Here is an 18,318-nt window from a genome sequence, read left to right as displayed (position 1 = left end):
TTTGACATAAAAATACCGTAATACCGTATTTTTCGGACTATAAGCCGCTACTTTTTTCCTACGCTTTGAACCAGGCGGTTTACAGTCTGGTGAGGCTTTTCTGTGTATTTTTCTTCAACCACCAGGGGGCTCTGAAGCATGAAGTGAATCATTGGAAGCCAAAATTGGAAATCAAAGAAGAAAGTGCTTTTAGAACAAGCACATGCTAGCAGCAGGCACGACGGAGAAACTCATACCCCATAGACACAAATATGTACATGATGCCTTCTCACCATGGAAACAACACGAATAAGTTCATGCAGCTTTTAAATTGAGGGCTAAAGATCTGGTAGTACAGGAGGGAAATAGAGTCACTGCATGTAAATCGGCGTGAACGAATCCAAGGTTCGGCGTTGGAGACAGAGGGCTTTGTCCTTAATAGCAGCTCTTGGTTTCCTTGTGGGAAACCAAGAGCGGTGGAGATACCAGCGGCTTATAGCCCGGTGCGTCTTATATATGCTTGTTTCCATTTTTTTAAGCTTTGTGGGTGCGGCTCATAGTGTGGCGCACTCTATAGTCTGGAATATATGGTACCAAAAGTTTGGGATGATATTTTATAACCCAGCAAATCCTTCTATTTCTGAGTAAATACTGTAAAAAAATTTATAATTAAATAAATGAAAACTTAAAAAAAAAAGAAAAAACAAGTGAATATGCCATATTTCTTGGTGGGAAAATATCCAATTAATAAATAAAGTAATTATCAAGAGGGATGCGTTTTTACTCTAGCTTTCTAATATGTAATGCAGATTGATTGTTGAACACTTCACTGTTGTTCAGTGGTATTTATGTTCTCGCCACCATGTGGTGCTGATGGATAAAGAGCAAAATCACTTATTAAAGAAATCAAAAAGCAAAGAAATTCACAATTTTAAAACACAAAAAGGACTGAAAAGCTATAGGTTCATTCACAAGTATCAGATCGGAGAAATAGTGTTTAATCTACCATTAAATTATTTCTCTCTGTTTTTGCAGAAACCTTTGATGCAAAATGGAAGAAAGAGGGAGCCAGAGACCCAGTCCCACTGGTTTCCATGGTCCTTTGCCAGCGTACATCTGCTGCTGCGGCAGAGATGGGACTCTAACTCAGAGGAGAACTTTATGCTTTGGAGATCAGTCTTCCCAGGATGCCTCTCCACACTTGAGCACCTTAAACGGGGAATATTTCAGCTGGAGAATATTTGTTTTTACTCTCATTCAGGCTCAGGCCTGTCTTAAATTTGGAATCATGTCCCAGTCCTGGTGTGGGCAAGCCATACTGCGTGTGGAGCTGGGCATACTGGTGGCAGTCCTGGTGGTCAGCGGCATGGCACAGATATATGAAAGAAGGGAAGAAGGGTCGTCCTGCTATGGAGGATTTGATCTTTACTTTGTTCTAGACAAGTGAGTGCTTCTACTTTCGGATAATCTCAGGAGAAGTTTGGTGCATGAATCATCACAGTTTTATTTGATGTCACAAGTGCAAAAGTTGTTGCTATAAAAAGCTACAATTTCTAATTATAGTTGGGCATGTAAATAAAGGGTTTGTGACTGCAATAAATGAACAGTGCGCACAAATGTGAACAATTTGGAACCACGTCTTTATACTTCTCATATTTGTGTTTTATCTAAATATTTTTGGTATTTTTTTAACAGTTTACAAGGTAATTTTCCATAACTTAGAGGCTGGAACTTACATGAAGCTTCAACAAAACTTAGTGGCTGCTTTCTCTGGGTTTATCAAGATAATCCTTTCTGAAACTTGCAACATACTTCCCTGCAATCTCCATAGAACAAAGTAATAGGTTTTTATGAATAACCTAAATTATTTATGAAAGTGTCTTCCAAGTTCCAGGGACGTTATTCAGCTTGTTCCACTAAACTTCTAGAAAAAATCTAGTGAGACTCAGGAAGTAAATCTTACGATTCAGGAAAGTAAGTAGTAAGTTAGGTAAAGTTATACCCACTAAGTCCTGAAAGTAATCCCTAAATTTCTGGCAATCAGTAATCAGTAAATTCGATGTAAATTGCTAAAAATAAATAAAGTATGTAGCAAATTTCAGAAAGTAACTTCTGAATTCTGGAAAAGTATCTGGAAAAGTTTCAGAAAACTAACAAATAAGTTCATCAAATTCTATGTTTTGAAAACTTTACCTCTGACTTTAAGTTTTCTTAACCCTCTGATATTATTTCAAGTTTGCATTATGCTATTTTTTCTATTGTTTACAACATTTTTGTTTGAAAACCCTACGTCTGCAATAATGCATTTGTCACAGTTAGCTAATGTGCTGCTTCCAGTTGTTTTTCTATGTTGCTTGACTGCTAAAGTGGGAGTTTGAAATATGAATGAAATATTGGAATGCAATAAAAAAAAGGACACTTTTATGTTTTGCCTTAAAAGCTTTTATTTCCACAGTATGCAGGCTTACATAACTGATGATTTATCTGAGTACATCCCCCTAATCTACTGATTATTTTAGAAATAAACCTGCTATCTTCTAAAGTGATAATAAAATCCAGCAACATATTCCTACGTCCTTTAAACACATGAGGGTTAAATCACAACAGGGGATTAAACTGTCACGGCGATAACATGACCTTTCAGAGCGGATCCTGTGTCACATGACCTGGTTTACATCTCTCTGGCTTTAACAGAGAAAACGCTTTTTTTCATCTCGGACAATAAAACTCACTGCAGGGACTCGCGTTGTCATTCTGCAGACGTACTTTCCTGACAGGAGCAGCAGCGTTTCTCTCTGTGCTCTGGGCAGCAGAACCCTTGCACCATTAGAGCCAGATGTTCCAAAGATCCCTGGTTTTTGGCGGCGTCCCTCCACTTAGACTCACATCTCTGGATAAATGAAAACATAAGGACGAGAGGCTGCCCAGGGTAGGCGCTGGAGCCTCTTAGAGCTCCAAATTTCCATTTAATTACTGACGTCAATATAATACCCCGCATTTTTTGTTCACTTTTTTCTTTTTTTTACTTGCACCTGACATTAAAATGCAAAGCAGAAGAGAGTAACAGTTAAAATCTTGTGACTTTGGCTTAAGTTTGCTATTTTTTTGCGATAGCAACAGTGAAAGTTCATGGAATTATCCCACGGTTTATTTGTAATGTGTAAACAGATATGAATATAGACCTGTTGTTCAGCTCTTTAGCCATTGTGCAACATGATGTCGCTGTTGTTTGTGAAGAGTAATAAAAGGTTTGATTAATTTTGTTTTGGAAATGAATTGGGTGACTTGGATCTTCTTGCAGATCAGGTTTCAACTCCTGGTTTTGTTTGTGTTGGTTTAGTTTTTGGTCTTTAGTAGCTCACACTGTGGTTTCCTTAAAGTGCTGTGTCAAATCCAATTTTATAATTTATAAAATTGCCCAGTGTTTTGTACTTTCTAGTTTTAATCAGTAGATCTCCACCTTGGCTGGATTTTCCCCCTATATTTTAAAGAGCATCAAACCCGGTTTATCATATATTTTAGATCTGATGCTTCTTCTTAGGTCAAGTTTTTAACATTACTTCTTCTTTAGGTAGGTTTTGTGCTGCCATGTTTCAGGACTGGATGGATAATTAATGAAAATAGAAACAGAAACACTCAAAAAAACTCCACAACTTAGAAAGACCCTCAGAAAATATGGAGATTTTCTTATTTGTTATAATTAACCATCTTGTTTTTCTGCAAATAATTAAATAATTCAATCTGAACTGTGGTCTAAAGTACCAATCTGAGTCAAACAACTGTCAAAATTCATTACAATGCATTCCACAGTGTTTGGTTGAGTAAACAGTTGGCTAACAACTTTAAAGTATTTATTGAATAAATGATCAACTCTCAATAGTAGCACCTCAGCAATTAAACCAATTGGAATATTTAATCGGTTTGTGCCTCATTTAACTTGTCAGTCTTTTAAAAAGTATCAACTCATTGAATGTTTTGCATAAGAAATATCCCCATCTCTTACTTTTTCACTGCTCTGGACTTTGTGACTCAGGTCTGGCAGTGTGCAGTATTACTGGAACGAGATCTATTACTTCGTGGATCATCTCGCCCACAAGTTCATCAGGTTGGTGCGGAAAATCCAGCCAAATGAAATGTCACAGTTACCTTCTGTCATTTATTATCTTTATTCTAAATATCCCAGTCCTCAGCTGCGGATGTCTTTTATCGTCTTTTCCACTGAGGGACGGATCCTCATGCCGCTAACGGAGGACAGGTGGGACTCACAACAACACTCTGCTTTATGCGTCCGGCTCTGGTTTGTATTTTCGGCGTTTTCTTTTTGTTTACTAATCAGAGAGCAAATTCGAGAGGGACTGGAGGAGCTGCGCATGGTGCATCCAGGTGGAGACACCTTCATGCACAGAGGCTTTCAAAGGGTAAATATCTTGATAAACGTGTCAAATAAATGGGAAAATTGAGTCCGAATCAGAGGACTAACTTCAGATGTTTTCCTTTCAGGCCAGTGAGCAAATATACTATGGCACCGGGTATGGTGAGAGCACTTTTAAAATGGGAATTTCTCAATATTCGAGCATGTATCAGGACACAAAGAACCTGACGTCTACACAGAAAACTGGCCTTCAGCTAAATTTTATATTCTTCACATCTTAAACTCTTGAGTTTGAGTTCTTCTTCTTCTTCTTCTTCTTCTTCTTCTTCTTCTTCTTCTTCTTCTTCTTCTTCTTCTTCTTCTTCTTCTTCTTCTTCTTATTATTATTATTATTATTATTATTATTATTAATTTTTCTTAAGGCTACCGGACAGCTAGTGTTATCATCGCCCTGACAGACGGAGAGCTGAGGGAGAATCAGTTTGACCTGGCGGAAAGAGAGGTGAGGAAAATGACTCCAAGCTGAGGAGGAGGAGGATGATGTTCTTTTTTTCCCTCTCATTTTGCCAAATTGGACTTTAAAGTCTTGTCTAACCATTTAGGCTGGCAGAGCAAGGCAACTCGGTGCCACTGTGTACTGCGTTGGGGTGAAAGACTTTAACGAAACACAGGTGACTTCTGCCTGCCAGCTCATAAATGGATCAGTTCATTGTTAAATTGGAGTGACTTAAACTGTTTGCTGCTTTAATTGACAGCTGTCCACCATCGCTGACAGTAAGGACCACGTTTTCCCTGTGCATGATGGATTTCAAGCTCTGCAAGGAGTTATTGACTCGGTGCGCCACACACCTGATTAGATCCTATAAGAGCAGAATACAGAGTTTGTGATGAGATTAACTTCTTTTTTTAGATTTTGAAGAGATCCTGCATCGAGATCCTGGCAGTAGAGCCCTCAAGTATCTGCGAAGGAGGTAAAAAGACAAACAAACAAAAAAACATAAAATGCTTTTCATTTAACTATGAACATATACAGTTGGAGCCAGAAATTTACATACACTGAAAAAGTAAAACACGTAGATATTTTTTCTCACTGTCTGAAGTTAAATTAAACCAAACTTTTGTTGTTTTGAGCCAGTTAGAATTACCAAAATAATTTTTATTTTCCAGAAAAACTAGCAAGGGCATTTTTTAGAGTATGTGTGTGTGTGTGGGTGTGTGTGTGGGGGTGTGTGTGTGTGTGTGTGTGCGTGTGTGTGTGTGTGTGTGCGTGTGTGTGTGTGTGTGTGTGTGTGTTTCCCCAACTTTCTTCATACATTTGGTGAGAATCAGGGAAAATTGTCTTTCCATGGAAAAGCTCTGGAAAACATTAAGAGACCATTTAAAATGATCAGTTTATCTGATTTTACTTTTTATAGGAATATGTTTGAGTAAAATGAACTTTGTTCTTTTATTCTATGAACTTCTGATAACATGTCTGAAATTCCAAGCAAAAATTTTGTATTTGCAGAAAATGAGAAATGGTCAAAATAATGAAAAAGCTTCAAGTAATTCAAAGAAAACAAGTTCATATTCATGTAAAAACAACAATACTAATATTTTAACTCAGGAAGGGTTCAGAAATCAATATTTGGTGGAATAAACAGTTTGTTATCTTTAGATATTGCTTCAATATTTCCACATAATGTTCTTTCCTCATGATCACATCTGTATTATGAAAAGCACCAGTTCCTCCTGCAGCCAAACAGTCCCACAGCATGACGCTGCCACCACCATACTTGAAAGTCAGGGTGCTACAAGAGTCCCTGTTGTTCCTGCAAAAGTAACAAAGGTGATTATGGCCAAACAGCCCCACTCTAGTTTCATCAGATCACAGGACATTTCTCCAAAAATGACTGTCTTGCTCAATGTGTGCATCTGCAAAGTGGAGTCTGGCTGTTTATGTTTCTTTTAGAGCTGAAGAGCCCATGTCACCTCAGGACACGTTTCACATGGATAATGATGCTCTTTGGCTTTTTTATCTGGGGTCTTTCTGCACATTTTAGACCAAAACACATTTATCTTTGGGTCACATAACCTCCTGCTCCTTCCTGAGTGTAATGACTGGACTTTTCCATAATGTCCAAACTTGCATAAAATTGTTTGAACAGATAAATGTTCAAACATCCAGAAATTGTTCCTAAGGATCAACCAGGTTTTTGCAGCTGCGCAAATTCTCTTCCTGACATCTCGGCTGACTTCTTTTGATTTGATGTCAAACGAGAACACAATGTGTTTTAGGTGTGGCCTTAAAATACGTCTACAGGTGATCTTTAATGTGTCTGTTGACCTATTTTTGTTTAAGGTTTAATCCTAGTCATACAGACAATTATCTCTGATACTGACAAGATTTATGTTAAACTTCTGTATTTGAAGAAAGTTACAAAAAGGTTTTCTGGCATTTAGCTAATCAAAATAATTTAGGTAATTTTAACTCACCCAAACCAAGAGATGTTTGATCAGCGTATTTAAACTTCTGGTTTTATTTACTCAAAAACTTTCACAGAGGTAAATTTTTCTTTTAGAACAATATTTCTAATTTGCCATGTCCCTCCAGAAAACTTCCAGGTGTCTGTCAGAGGAAACGGTTTCCTTCACGCCAGAGACGTGCAGAAAGTCCTCTGCAGCTTCCGCATCAACGACACAGTGACTTTCAGTAAGTGCTGCACTTCTTTGGGATTTATCTCAAACTTATTTCAATATAACTGTAAATGTTCTTCGCTAGACACTAAAACTGAGAAATAAAAAGCTTGAAAACAAAAACTATCTTCCTGCAGTAACTCATTCAAAGCCTTCCAGACTTTCTTATAATTTTGGTAAATTTAAAAAAAAATGTTCTTCACTTTAAAAGATCTTATCATGCCTAATAACAGCTTGTAATGTGTCTGATTTTTCTCTCGGTTCAGTTGTGGCTACAGTGCCACACAAAAGCAGTTGTTGCCCTTAAACGTTATGTTACAAACTCAAACTTTTCTGTACGTTACTGAGATTTTGTGTGTTGAATCAAACAACATTTTCTAAAAATAAAAATCTCAAATGTGTCTTCTGGAGTTTTTCACAAACAGATAACACACTTTTTGTGATATTTCTGACAATTCTTCTTTGCAAAATTGGTGAAGCTCAGTCAGATTAGATGGAGATTCAGTCAGACTGAATGTCCTGCTCCAAACTCTCACCTGGATCGAAGCCTGGACTTTGACTGAGCCTTTTTAACCATTCCTCTAGATCCCCTGCCCTCCATGTGTTAGGTTAACTAGATTAACAGGCTTTTGCTAAGAAGGCAGTGCATTCATTTGAGTTAGGTGTGCTGCAGTGGAGAAACACCCAAAACGTGAAGGACAAGGGATCAAGGTTAAGAATAACGCATCTATTTTGTCCCATTGCAGCGCTGGTTATGTTTACATTCATTGTCCTGCTGAAAGTTGATCCTCCACCTCATTCTCAAGTCTTTTATGACCTCTAAATGTTTAGAAACACAAGTCCATCCAGATGTTTACTTAAGTATTCGACAAAAAAAAAAAAAAAAAAAGACTGTCACTATAAATAGCAAGCTAAGTGTGGAAAAACTAAGGATGAGTCAATAAAACTAGATAATAAACTCCATACTTGTTACCTAAAAGCACAGCCAATACTAAGTCTTAATCCTCGTTACATAATAGGCACTCCGGTGTCTTTGACGCCACTCTGTTGAACGCATTTTGACTCTCAACATATGGATGGGCAGGGGCCAAAAATTCTTGGTGGGCCGCTGTGACGTTAGCCTTCTAGCTCGTTAGTCACCATCAGCGCCGTCGTTCTTTGCTTTGAATCGGCTGGTAAAGCACTCAGGACTTCTCAGATGTCTGCAGGGGAATGTGGAGCTCATCAGCAACCAGGGCTCTTTGCACACACTAGACACTCACTCAGCCAGGGTAAATAAGCCACAAACCCTCCCCTGCTTGCTTCAGTTTCCATCAGAACAGGAAGTCCAGGAATTTAATAACATTTAAAAAAGGATTGAAGCTTCTGATGTTTAAAGACGAGAAGAAAAATCTGAATTTGACCTTTCCTCTTCATCGCTGACCCATCCTGTGATTTTTTTTTTATCTCTTTGAGATTGAAATCTTTTTTTTTTTTTTTTCTGTTCCTGCAGTGGAAAGACCTTTGGTGGTGAGAGATACTTATCTTTTGTGTCCGGCTCCGGTTCTGGAGAGATTTGGAACGTAAGTGGGAATAATGTTCACAAGAAACACAGACAGAGTAAAATAATAAGATGAAACATCACTGCTTGTGCTCGTATTTTTGTTTATGCATGCTCATTAATGACACCAAGAAGCTGACTCACCTCTACTTTAATCTAAAGCAGAGTTTAGTAAACTGTGAACACAAAAACAGATTGAAATTTTAAAAATTTAAAAAGGCTAACTTAGCTTCTCTGCTGACATACATGGATCAGGGAATTAGGTTTCGTGTGACATTCCCAATACGTGAAGCTTAAAAAATGCATTAATCGTGATACCAAATATACCTGGGATCAGAGAGAAACATGCCACGATTTAACCCTCCTGCTGAAATGAAAATAAACTAATTAGACGACAAATATAGCACACAAACGCATTCATTTGGTTTTGTTAAGTGGATCCTTTCATTCATTGCCGGAAATCTTCCCTTTTTCCAGGTCAGCCACTCTCCATGTCAGCATGAATAACGGCCTCAGCTTCATATCCAGCTCTGTCACAATTACTGCCATCACCTGTGTAAGTATAAAAGAAACCAAACTGGTTCAGATCATTACCTTAGATGTGAACACCAAACATCAGCTACGTTGTGGACTTCTCCCCAGTCTTTACTCTGATTTCTCTTTAATTCTGGTATAATTGTTGTTTTTGTCCAATATCACGTATTCATGACGTGAAGTCTTGTCATTTGTTAATTGTTAAGAATCAAAATCAGTGCAAAGTGAAAACTGAAATCTTCTTTGCAGTCCGACGGGACGTTTGTGGGGATCGCGTTGCTCATCCTGCTGCTCTTGTTCACCGTTATCCTGCTGTGGTGGTTCTGGCCTCTCTGCTGCACCGTGGTATGAAAATAGCCAAGAATAAACGGAAATAAACGGATTTGCTTTTGCAATCAGCCAAATGCTTCATGAACAATTTTTTACCTGCTAAAGTAACGGTTTTAACTCGTTGCAGGTTATTCATGAGCCACCTCCTCCTGTGATTGAAGACCTCTCTGTAGGTTGATTTTATTTACACATTTAAGTTACAATTAAATTCATTTATTTTAAGTGTCTAAAACACTGTTTAGGATGACGAAGACGGTTTTCCAAAGAAGAGGTGGCCCACTGTGGACGCGTCGTACTACGGCGGCCGTGGAGTCGGGGGAATCAAGAGAATGGAGGTAAAAAATGTTGAAAATAACAACAAACGTTTATATAATATGAGAACTCCTTCTGCCGCGCTGTGCAATTACCCAACAACAGCAAGTGATGTGGTTGAATGGTAAAGACATTACAGTTTTAAGTGTGATGTCAGGAAAAGTGGGTCGTTATGTGGCTTCACAGTTTTAAAACCGGTCACGATTGTATATATTGTGAAAAATTGGTCAATTTAGTCCATTTTAGATGTTATGAGACCAAAATAGTCCCGACATAAAGAACCGGCGAGATCTTTCTTCTCCTCTTATTCGAGGAGGCGGTCTGTCTGCAGGACCACACTCAACCCGTCCAGGCGAGCTCCTGTAAAGTCTGTACAGTGCTGGAAGACGGAGAGTCTGTAGAGGAGGAGGCGATTTCCTGCCTTTTCCTGCCTTTGCTGACACAAAGATTAAAGCAACAAAAATTGTCTATAGATGTGGTTAAAAAAAAAGAGATTTTTTTCTGTCTCATCTTTTTAAAAATCACATTTCTTGTTTCAGATGATCAATCAAATGTTGGACAAATTTAACGAGAGGAAATCATTTCATTTTTCGAGGGAAGCTAACTGTCAGTCTATATTAATGTCATGTATACTTATGAAAATTAGGATCTAGTTCTTTAATTAAATAATAATTACACAGAATAATTGAATATGTTATTACTTTTATAACCATTTATTTATGTAAAAGTAACACCAAGACAAACACAAATAAATAAGATAAATTCTACACTAGTTTGGAATAAAAGCTTTGAGATGTAAAGTTTATCGATCTCTCAAGAGTTTGACTTTAGGGCCTTTCTCGCAGAATATTTGTCCCGCAGTCGCTCTGCTCAGCTACTGGGGAAATCTCAACACGGCAGATTTGCTTTTGCCCAAAATGTTCTTGGTCTGGTTTGTTTTGGTGTGTCTTTTGGGAGTCCCTCACTCTGAATCACTTTGAGACTGAATTGGACACAAAGAAAGGAAGAAAACAGGAAAACATCTAGTCGGCCTGGTAAATCGTCACAGTGATGCTGTCAGACTGCACATCTTTTCTGAGGTCTGGATGTCCTGGAAATGACAGCAAGTCGTTTGTAATCTGGAGAATCAATTTAAAATGTATCCAGATCCAACAACACTGGAATATTGTAAAAATTGTTGCACATAAAAGAGGAGGTAACGGTGAAACATTTTTCCCCCCCTCTTTTCTCATTGAGCTTTCTTTGACAAAATCTTGACTTCCTTCACACCCTGTTGGATTTTACCTGTTAGTGGTTTTGTTGGTCACTTGGACTTGCTGGTCATTGTCGAAGCTGCAGTTATTTAGTCTGCCCTGAGTTCGTCCGTCACTGTGCGGTTTGGCTCGTCCAGCAAACAGTTATGTCTGGATGATCATCATGGCTGACACTCCATCCATCCAGGACCTTTACAGATCTAGAGTCAGGAAAAGAGCAGCTGATCTCTGCAGACCCCACACATCCTGGATACAAACTGTTTCGACGTTTATCTTCAGGTGAGCTGTTTGCAAAAATCAGGCGCCAGAGAAGCTGCGCTTCCATTTCAACTGTGTGCAAAACTTAATCCACAAATGTAAAAAAAAAAAAAAAAAAAAAGATTTTACAATTGCGGTCTTTCCATTAAAAAAAGAAACACAATTAAAATCACTTGTGAATAAGTTTGTTCTCTTGAGAAGTCATTAAAAAGTATGCCACGCAATCATCCTCCAACTACTTCCTGTTATCCTCGTCTTCATGATTTGCAGCTGTGGCGACATCAATTTGTTGGTCATGTGACTCCAGGGAAGCAAAAAAAAAAAAGTTTCCATTGCAGTTCTGTGAAATAAACTTAATTTGATGCACCCAGGAACACCACCGTATAGCAAAACTTTTCATTGAAAAACAAGATAAAAAAATAACAATTGGTGCGTTTTCGTTGAGCGAATTTATTCCTGAAATGTCAAATTGTGCAATTAAAACTGCCAATGAAAACAAAACTATTGTGAGTTTCTTGAACAGAGCAAACACCTGGCAGCCAGAGTAGCCAGATACTCTGGTGTGAAACAAAATAAAACATTTTGTTTGAGCCAAATAAAACCTTCTACTTTTCGTTCTAAATTTTTTTGTAATTATGTCAAGTTGAACAAACTTTTTCATCATGCACTAATCTTTTATTATTTATTGGAATCTCTTCTAGCTCTTTTTATAGAACCAAAATATTTAAAGGGTTGTACTTTCTTTTTACATTGGCTGTATGCTCTAACACATTTCCTGTTTCCTGTTGCCGATTTGAAAATTAAATGTCTTCCCATCTGTTTGTTATCTAGCAGCATATGTACTTCAGCAGAGAGAGAAACTAAATACAAACCCAACAAAGAAAGACAGAACAATCCGCGGCAGAATAATCGCAAAAGTTAAGAGGACACAAGTGAAAAGACATAGTAAAACATTCCACGTTCAGACTCCTTGATGTGGTGATTAACATTGTTCATAATGCTTAAATTACCCAACGTTAAACCGAAACTGGCTTCACGTTCACAGATGAAACACGTGGCAGTCTTTACCTCAATCCTCAGCGTGCAGGAAGCAAAAGATGAAAGGTGGGAATGAGATCAAACAGAAGAACAATAAAGCTGCCTTAATGGAGTTCAGCACGCAGGTCCATGCTGCATGAAACCGAGTCACTTTGTTGTTGTGACCGGCACAGAGAGCTAGACTGAGGCCATCTGGACAGCAAACACCACTGAAATGTTTGCAAGGAGCTGAAAAGTTTTACTGGTCTGAGACGCTGATTTATCTATTCTTTTTTTTTTTTTTTTTTTTTGCACAACAGCTTGACATAAAAAAAAACCAACCTATTCTTAATCTTTGAGAAAGAGCAGCGGTAAGGAGAACGACTGAGGGAACTCTGCCTCCCTTGTGTGTGTCTGATAAATCATGCAGAAACAGGATTATGTCTGCCTCCGTCGGGACGGTTCGCTCAAAGAGAAAGACCCTCTTCATTCGGCGAGCAGAGCTGTGGAGTCAAACAACTCAAAACACTAAAATGGAAAGTATGCAGAGCTTCATTTATGTGCTCTTTCTGCCAAGTCAAGGCATCTGTGGCTTTTTGTGTGGTAGCTGAAAGGGAGTGAATTTGACTAATGAACTTCCAAGGCTGTGTTGACAGCGCTGGCTTAGCTTGTTAAATTCAGGCTCACTCTTGACATCTTAGCCTCCTTGGCATCAAGGTAAAGGCGAACGCTGACAAGAATTGAGACGAGGCATTCAGGAAGTCTGGCGAGGTAGCTCGTTTATGCTAGTTCCTTCTCTGTTTAACATCAACTGTAAAATAAAGTTAGTGTCAAGGAAAAATCACAAATTTGAAACAGTTCTATGGAAATTTGCAGAAACAAAGGACTGCCTGCTTTTGTTTTGACTTGTGGATTTCAGCAGAATTGGTTTAATTAAAACCTTGCAGGACTTTGAATGGTTTCTGTGGAACAAAGCAACATGACACAGCAGCAGTTGTTTAATGCAACAGTGATGCATGAGTTCAATTACAGCTTCTCCGACCCCAAAGCTTTTTCACCAGCCTTTATCCTCTTTTCCTATAATTGGCTGATTTAAGATACTCTGTTTTCTCAAGACTGAAAATACTCTGAGAAAACAGAGTATCTTCAGTCAGAGGCTTCTGCATATCCGCTGTAATGCAGACTGCTACAGGAGGCCTTCCACCTTCAATAACTCTTTGAAGAATCTGAATTAATGATCTACAACAACATTTAATTTCCCTCTGGGATTAATAAAGTCTTCTTTTATTTTTGAATTATAATATTTTAATTGGTTCTGTCTGCCTATTAGGTCATTTACGAAGCATCATATTAGAATATATGTCCTAATCAGTCTCGTTTATCAGAATAAAAATATCCAGTCCTTAAGCTGACATTAAAAGTATTTTTCATCTGGTTTTTAAAAATATTTTTAATTGGTCTGATGTAATATTCTACTATGAAATCATGTTTTCATTAGCTGTAAAAGGAGGAAAAAGGCATCTGTATATAATTAATGTAACGTGTTTTGCTTGATGATAGCTCTCCTAAAGTAAATAGGCTTTCCTATAATATTCTAAGTTATTAAATGAGTCTGTATCTAGAGATTTTATGTCTGCCCTTGTGTTTTCAATCTATTTGAAGAACGTTTTTCTGGCTGTATGAAGAGTGCTCCATAAACGAAGTTCTGATCGGACCCGATTAATGGATCTCGGGGTCATAAAATCTCCATAACAGCTTTCAGTGCCAACGTTTCTATGGGGGGAAAATATTGCATCAAAATGTGTCTTGTGTGTCCCACCTTCATAAACATGTGAAGTTTAACTGGAACCATGTGCTGAAGTCAGACGAAACAAACGCTCCAGGTGGGGTCGTCGGTAAATAAAGGCCGTCCTGTTGAGTTCAGGCCTTATGTTTACTATATGTTACTGCAGGTTTTGCTAACTAATATCTGCAGTTTGTTGTCGCTTTCATTTCACGCAGCTGCTCTCCTTTGCTTGTCCGTCTGTTCAGGTCCGCTGGGGAGATAAAGGCTCGACTGAGGAAGGAGCCAAACTGGAAAAAGCCAAAAATGCTCGAGTTGTGATGCCCGCTCAGGAGTACGATCCGCCTCCACCGCGGCTTTATTACCACACACACAAAACCATCCGATCCCAGAAGTGGTATTCTCCCATTAAGGTGCTCACTCACTTTTTCCCCACCTTCTGAACTGAAGTCAGATTTTATTTATTCATTTATTTTCCTCCTTTCACTGCAAATCAGATTTGCTCCTAAATACAAACCCTGGATTTGAGTAAATGTGCTTTCGTCTTCTGAGTTTTTGTGTTTGCTCACAAAAAAGTTTCCTAAGACACCAGAAGTGAGAAAATATTTTGGTTTTAGTGCTTTTGATGATGTGTTACCAGGAAGTAGGTTATAAAATTCTGTTTCCTACGATATTTGTCAGCTGGAAGGACGGATGTTAACAAGATCCAGACTTGAACTGGGCTAAACCCTCGGAAAGGAATCTGTGGAGTCTGTTGTGTTTTTAACCGGTTGCACTCGTTGCTTATCTGTCGCTGTTTATTACATAAAGCCTTCCACGCCTCTGCAGAGAAAAGGACTGAGTTCATCTCTCTCTTCTTCATAAGATTTGTTTTTCAAACGATTAATGGTACAATGAAATCATTTCAGGTTATCTGATAAAAAATAAATAACTTATGAACAACTAAAACCAGAAAAATACATGTTTTGTTTTTAAAACTGAACGGCTGCTGGCATATGACGACTTTTCGACATTTTGGGTTTATTTGGGATAAATACAAGTTTTTATACCTGTGAAACAATTATTTTTGTCTTTGTAATGAACTCCAAGTTTAGTGTAAATACAACACAGCTTTGTTCCTAAGAGACTTTTTAATGCCCTTATGATCCTCTGTTGTGTGTGAAAGTCAACAAACTTAAGAAGTAATGGTTTTCAGATGGAAAATTAATTTAAAAAAAAAATCTTGAAGCTGCAAAACGTCAAAAGAGAAAGCTCAGAAAACTACTGATCATGATCATAAGATGATAATAATGTTACAGAAGTGACAGATGTCATCTTTTTCCAGGGAAAGCTGGATGCTCTGTATGTGCTGCTGAGAAGAGGCTACGACAGAGTTTCAGTGATGCGACCTTATCCTGGAGACAAGGTGACTTTATTTTTCTACAATGAAGCAAGAAAAGATGTGAAAATAAATTCAAGTTCTGTAGCAAAACAAGCAAACCTAAAAACACCCACATGGCAAGACTGGGGTAACTTCAGTGTCATATTTGAGTTAAATATAATTTAAATTAGCCTTATGGAAGCTGCCATTGGGAGATGATGAAGTAATTTGGACAATGCATTATTGTCGGGAGGAACAGGCCTGCAGAAGTCATCAGGACTCCATGCAGTCTGGCTCCCAAAGTTCACAGAGTCTGCATGGCGGAGTTTTCTTTTATGTCACTCACTAAAAAGAAAAAATGCACTCTTTCCACTTGCAAATTTTGCCAGTCGCCTTGCAACAGGAAATTTAGGAATTTGTGCCCAGTTTCTCGCCCTCATAAAGCTAATTGTCGTTTCGTCATTAGTCGTACAGCTACACATTTCCCCCTTTGCTCTCTGCGCCTCCATCACAGGGTCGGTGCATCAACTTCACCCGGAGCCCGTCCTACCCGCCTCCCCGCTACCCCATCTACAACCACTCCTCCACGCCTGTCTACACGTTACCGCACGGGTGCCAACGGCGCCCATCCGACGACTGCGAGGACCTCCACCTGCCCCCCTCGCCAACCTCCACCCTGCCGCCTCTGCCGTCGACCCCGCCCCCGTCCTCCAGCAGCTCCTCGTACACACCTCCTCCCAACAGAGACCTGCCCCCGACGACCAACGCCAGGCAAAACTCAGCGCCGCCGTCTCCCACGGGCTCCCTGCCTCCGCCACCTCAGGGGTCGCCTCCATGCAGAGCCCCTCCGCCCTCACGCCCGCCTCCGCGACCCAACCACGAGATCAACTGAGGGCGCAAGAATCTCAAAATTTCACCCACAAATTGTGTTTGAACAAAAATACATTGACTTTGCTCAAAAAAAAATAAAAAAAAATGCATAAAACATAAAATAGTGATTTCTTCACAAGTCTGCGACAGATAGTGTAAATAATAAGAGTTGTTTAGATGTTTCTGTTTCGTTTGTCTTTTACATTAAAAAGTGCTCGATGAAACAGTCATTCACTGTTTGTCAGAGTTTTGGAGCTGCTTAAAATCTTAAAGGCATCCAAAAGTTGCATAAAAGGAACTTGAACAATATTGCGTTTGTATCTCGTGAGTAAAATACAAACCTGGGGTAAACATTCGGACAGTCGACGTTTTGCTGGGATCTGAGGACTTCAGAAGGTATTTTGAACTGGCAGAGGGCACATAAATGCAAAAACCACTGATATTCTCACCTGGGAAACTTTATGCTCACAAACCATCACTTTAATGCTCTGCCTGCTGACGCTACTAGCACTATTTGTTGCCACCTTGCCATGAAATGTGTTGTGTCCTCATCAATTAACTCTGAGTTCTTTTAATTGTTTAATAATCCTGGACCGGAGTGTGTTTTCAGTAGAATGGTCGCCTTTGGTAATTGGAGAGAAATCCATCTTCTTTTGCCTGCCTTACTGTCCGATATTCTGCCAACAGATATTTTGTTTATTTGTGTCGTGTTGGACTTGGCGTTTCCCTCAGATTTAATCCCTCACTTCTTATTCCTCATGCAGACCTCCAAGTACACAAATCCTTCTCTGTTGGATCTCACGCAGGATGGAGAAGAGGTACCACACTGAGACCGGATTACTGAAATAAAATGATTTAAGTACATGTAACTTTAATTAATTTCTGATCCCTTTGAGTGACAACCTGGAGGTTATCTTTACAGGTTTTCATTTCCTGTAAAGTTAAACGTCTTTCTCCGGAGAGTTAATCTGTGACTGACCCAGCAGCAGATCTGAAACCTTCGATTTGTTCACTGTGCAATAAAAATTAAAATAATTTGTCTGCTTGACTCACAGTTGATTTTTTTTTTATTGTTTTTATTAATTTTGTTAAAAATCTACTACTTTTAGGTTATGTTTTAGAGCTTGTGTGTGTGAGGTAAATCTCCTGAATATTCCCCGGATGTGGGTGGCTGGCCTTATGATCAGAAGGCGCAGCTGGTAGAAGTCGACTGTCCCGGGTTTTTATAAGGTGACTGTGTATTTTCCAGCAAGTCTTAAAATAAACCATTTTCACAGCTTTTCACTTGGAGAAGAAGGTCTGGATGAGAATGTAAATCGATTTACCAGAAAGTGGAATTAGATACGTTTCATCCGTCTCAGAAGAAGACACTGCTCTTTTTGAGGAGAGCATCGCTGACCCCTGACCCCGCCCTGATTTGCCCTGAATCCAACTGCTTCACTTTCAGGAGGTTTTAAAGCGTCTTCTGAGCCCAGCAAAATTTGCACAAGATTTACACATTCCTCATGTGACGGCAGCAAGCTAAATCCATCAGGCACGAAGGATCCGGCTGCTGAGAGTGGAGAACAATTATAATAAAGGGCTTTTTATTCATCTTTAATTGGAGCACAAGTTCTCCAAACTCGGGACATCCTGGGAATTATGACAATGTCCTCCACATGTATTAGCCTTAAAATAAAATATTATCCAGTAGTATCATCTAATACAGAGAGTATTACAATAGGTGTTATGGAGGCTTGTTGTCCCCCACTTGTATGAACCTGCTGCTGAAAAGCATGATGTTCCCACATCCAATATCCAAAGGTGATTGTTTTTTTTTTGTTTTTTTAAAGATGTGCAGGGATTTGTTCTCCAACCTTGGTGTGTGTTTTTAATTTTGGTCTCATCTAACCAGACTATATTCCCTCAATATTTCACTGGTTTGTTTGCAAACAAACTTTAAAGATGCTTCAACACAATTTTTCTTCAGGAGTGGAGTCTTGCGCACTGAATGTGAATAGAAGTGGCAACTTATTGTTTTCACTTTAAATGCTG

At 38.9% G+C, this 18,318-nt stretch overlaps 1 protein-coding gene and 1 long non-coding RNA gene across 2 annotated transcripts; one reads left to right on the top strand and one right to left on the bottom strand.

Moving 5' to 3' along the window:
- The first annotated feature begins 218 nt into the window (after positions 1-218).
- LOC106925501 (anthrax toxin receptor 1-like) lies at positions 219-18,139 on the top strand. The gene is made up of 18 exons (XM_014999893.2): positions 219-1,422; positions 4,013-4,084; positions 4,163-4,234; positions 4,316-4,397; positions 4,480-4,513; positions 4,774-4,853; positions 4,954-5,022; positions 5,107-5,187; positions 5,262-5,322; positions 6,945-7,043; positions 8,520-8,589; positions 9,045-9,123; positions 9,351-9,446; positions 9,559-9,600; positions 9,674-9,766; positions 14,303-14,467; positions 15,379-15,459; positions 15,929-18,139. Exons 1-18 carry the CDS (start codon positions 1,031-1,033, stop codon positions 16,304-16,306), a joined length of 2,046 nt encoding a protein of 681 aa, XP_014855379.2. The 5' UTR covers positions 219-1,030; the 3' UTR covers positions 16,307-18,139.
- LOC106925507 (uncharacterized) lies at positions 8,655-11,797 on the bottom strand. Its single transcript, XR_015764879.1, has 2 exons — positions 11,028-11,797; positions 8,655-9,119 (listed from the first exon to the last, which is right to left on the bottom strand). It is a non-coding gene; the product is annotated as an uncharacterized LOC106925507 (long non-coding RNA).
- Positions 18,140-18,318: the final 179 nt, after the last annotated feature.

Source organism: Poecilia mexicana, unplaced genomic scaffold, assembly GCF_051168715.1.
Source record: "Poecilia mexicana isolate PSO_F unplaced genomic scaffold, ASM5116871v1 scaffold_12, whole genome shotgun sequence".
Lineage (NCBI taxonomy): Eukaryota > Metazoa > Chordata > Actinopteri > Cyprinodontiformes > Poeciliidae > Poecilia > Poecilia mexicana.
The sequence above is the reverse complement of the archived record's forward strand: the minus strand, read 5'-3'. Positions and strand labels throughout refer to the sequence as shown.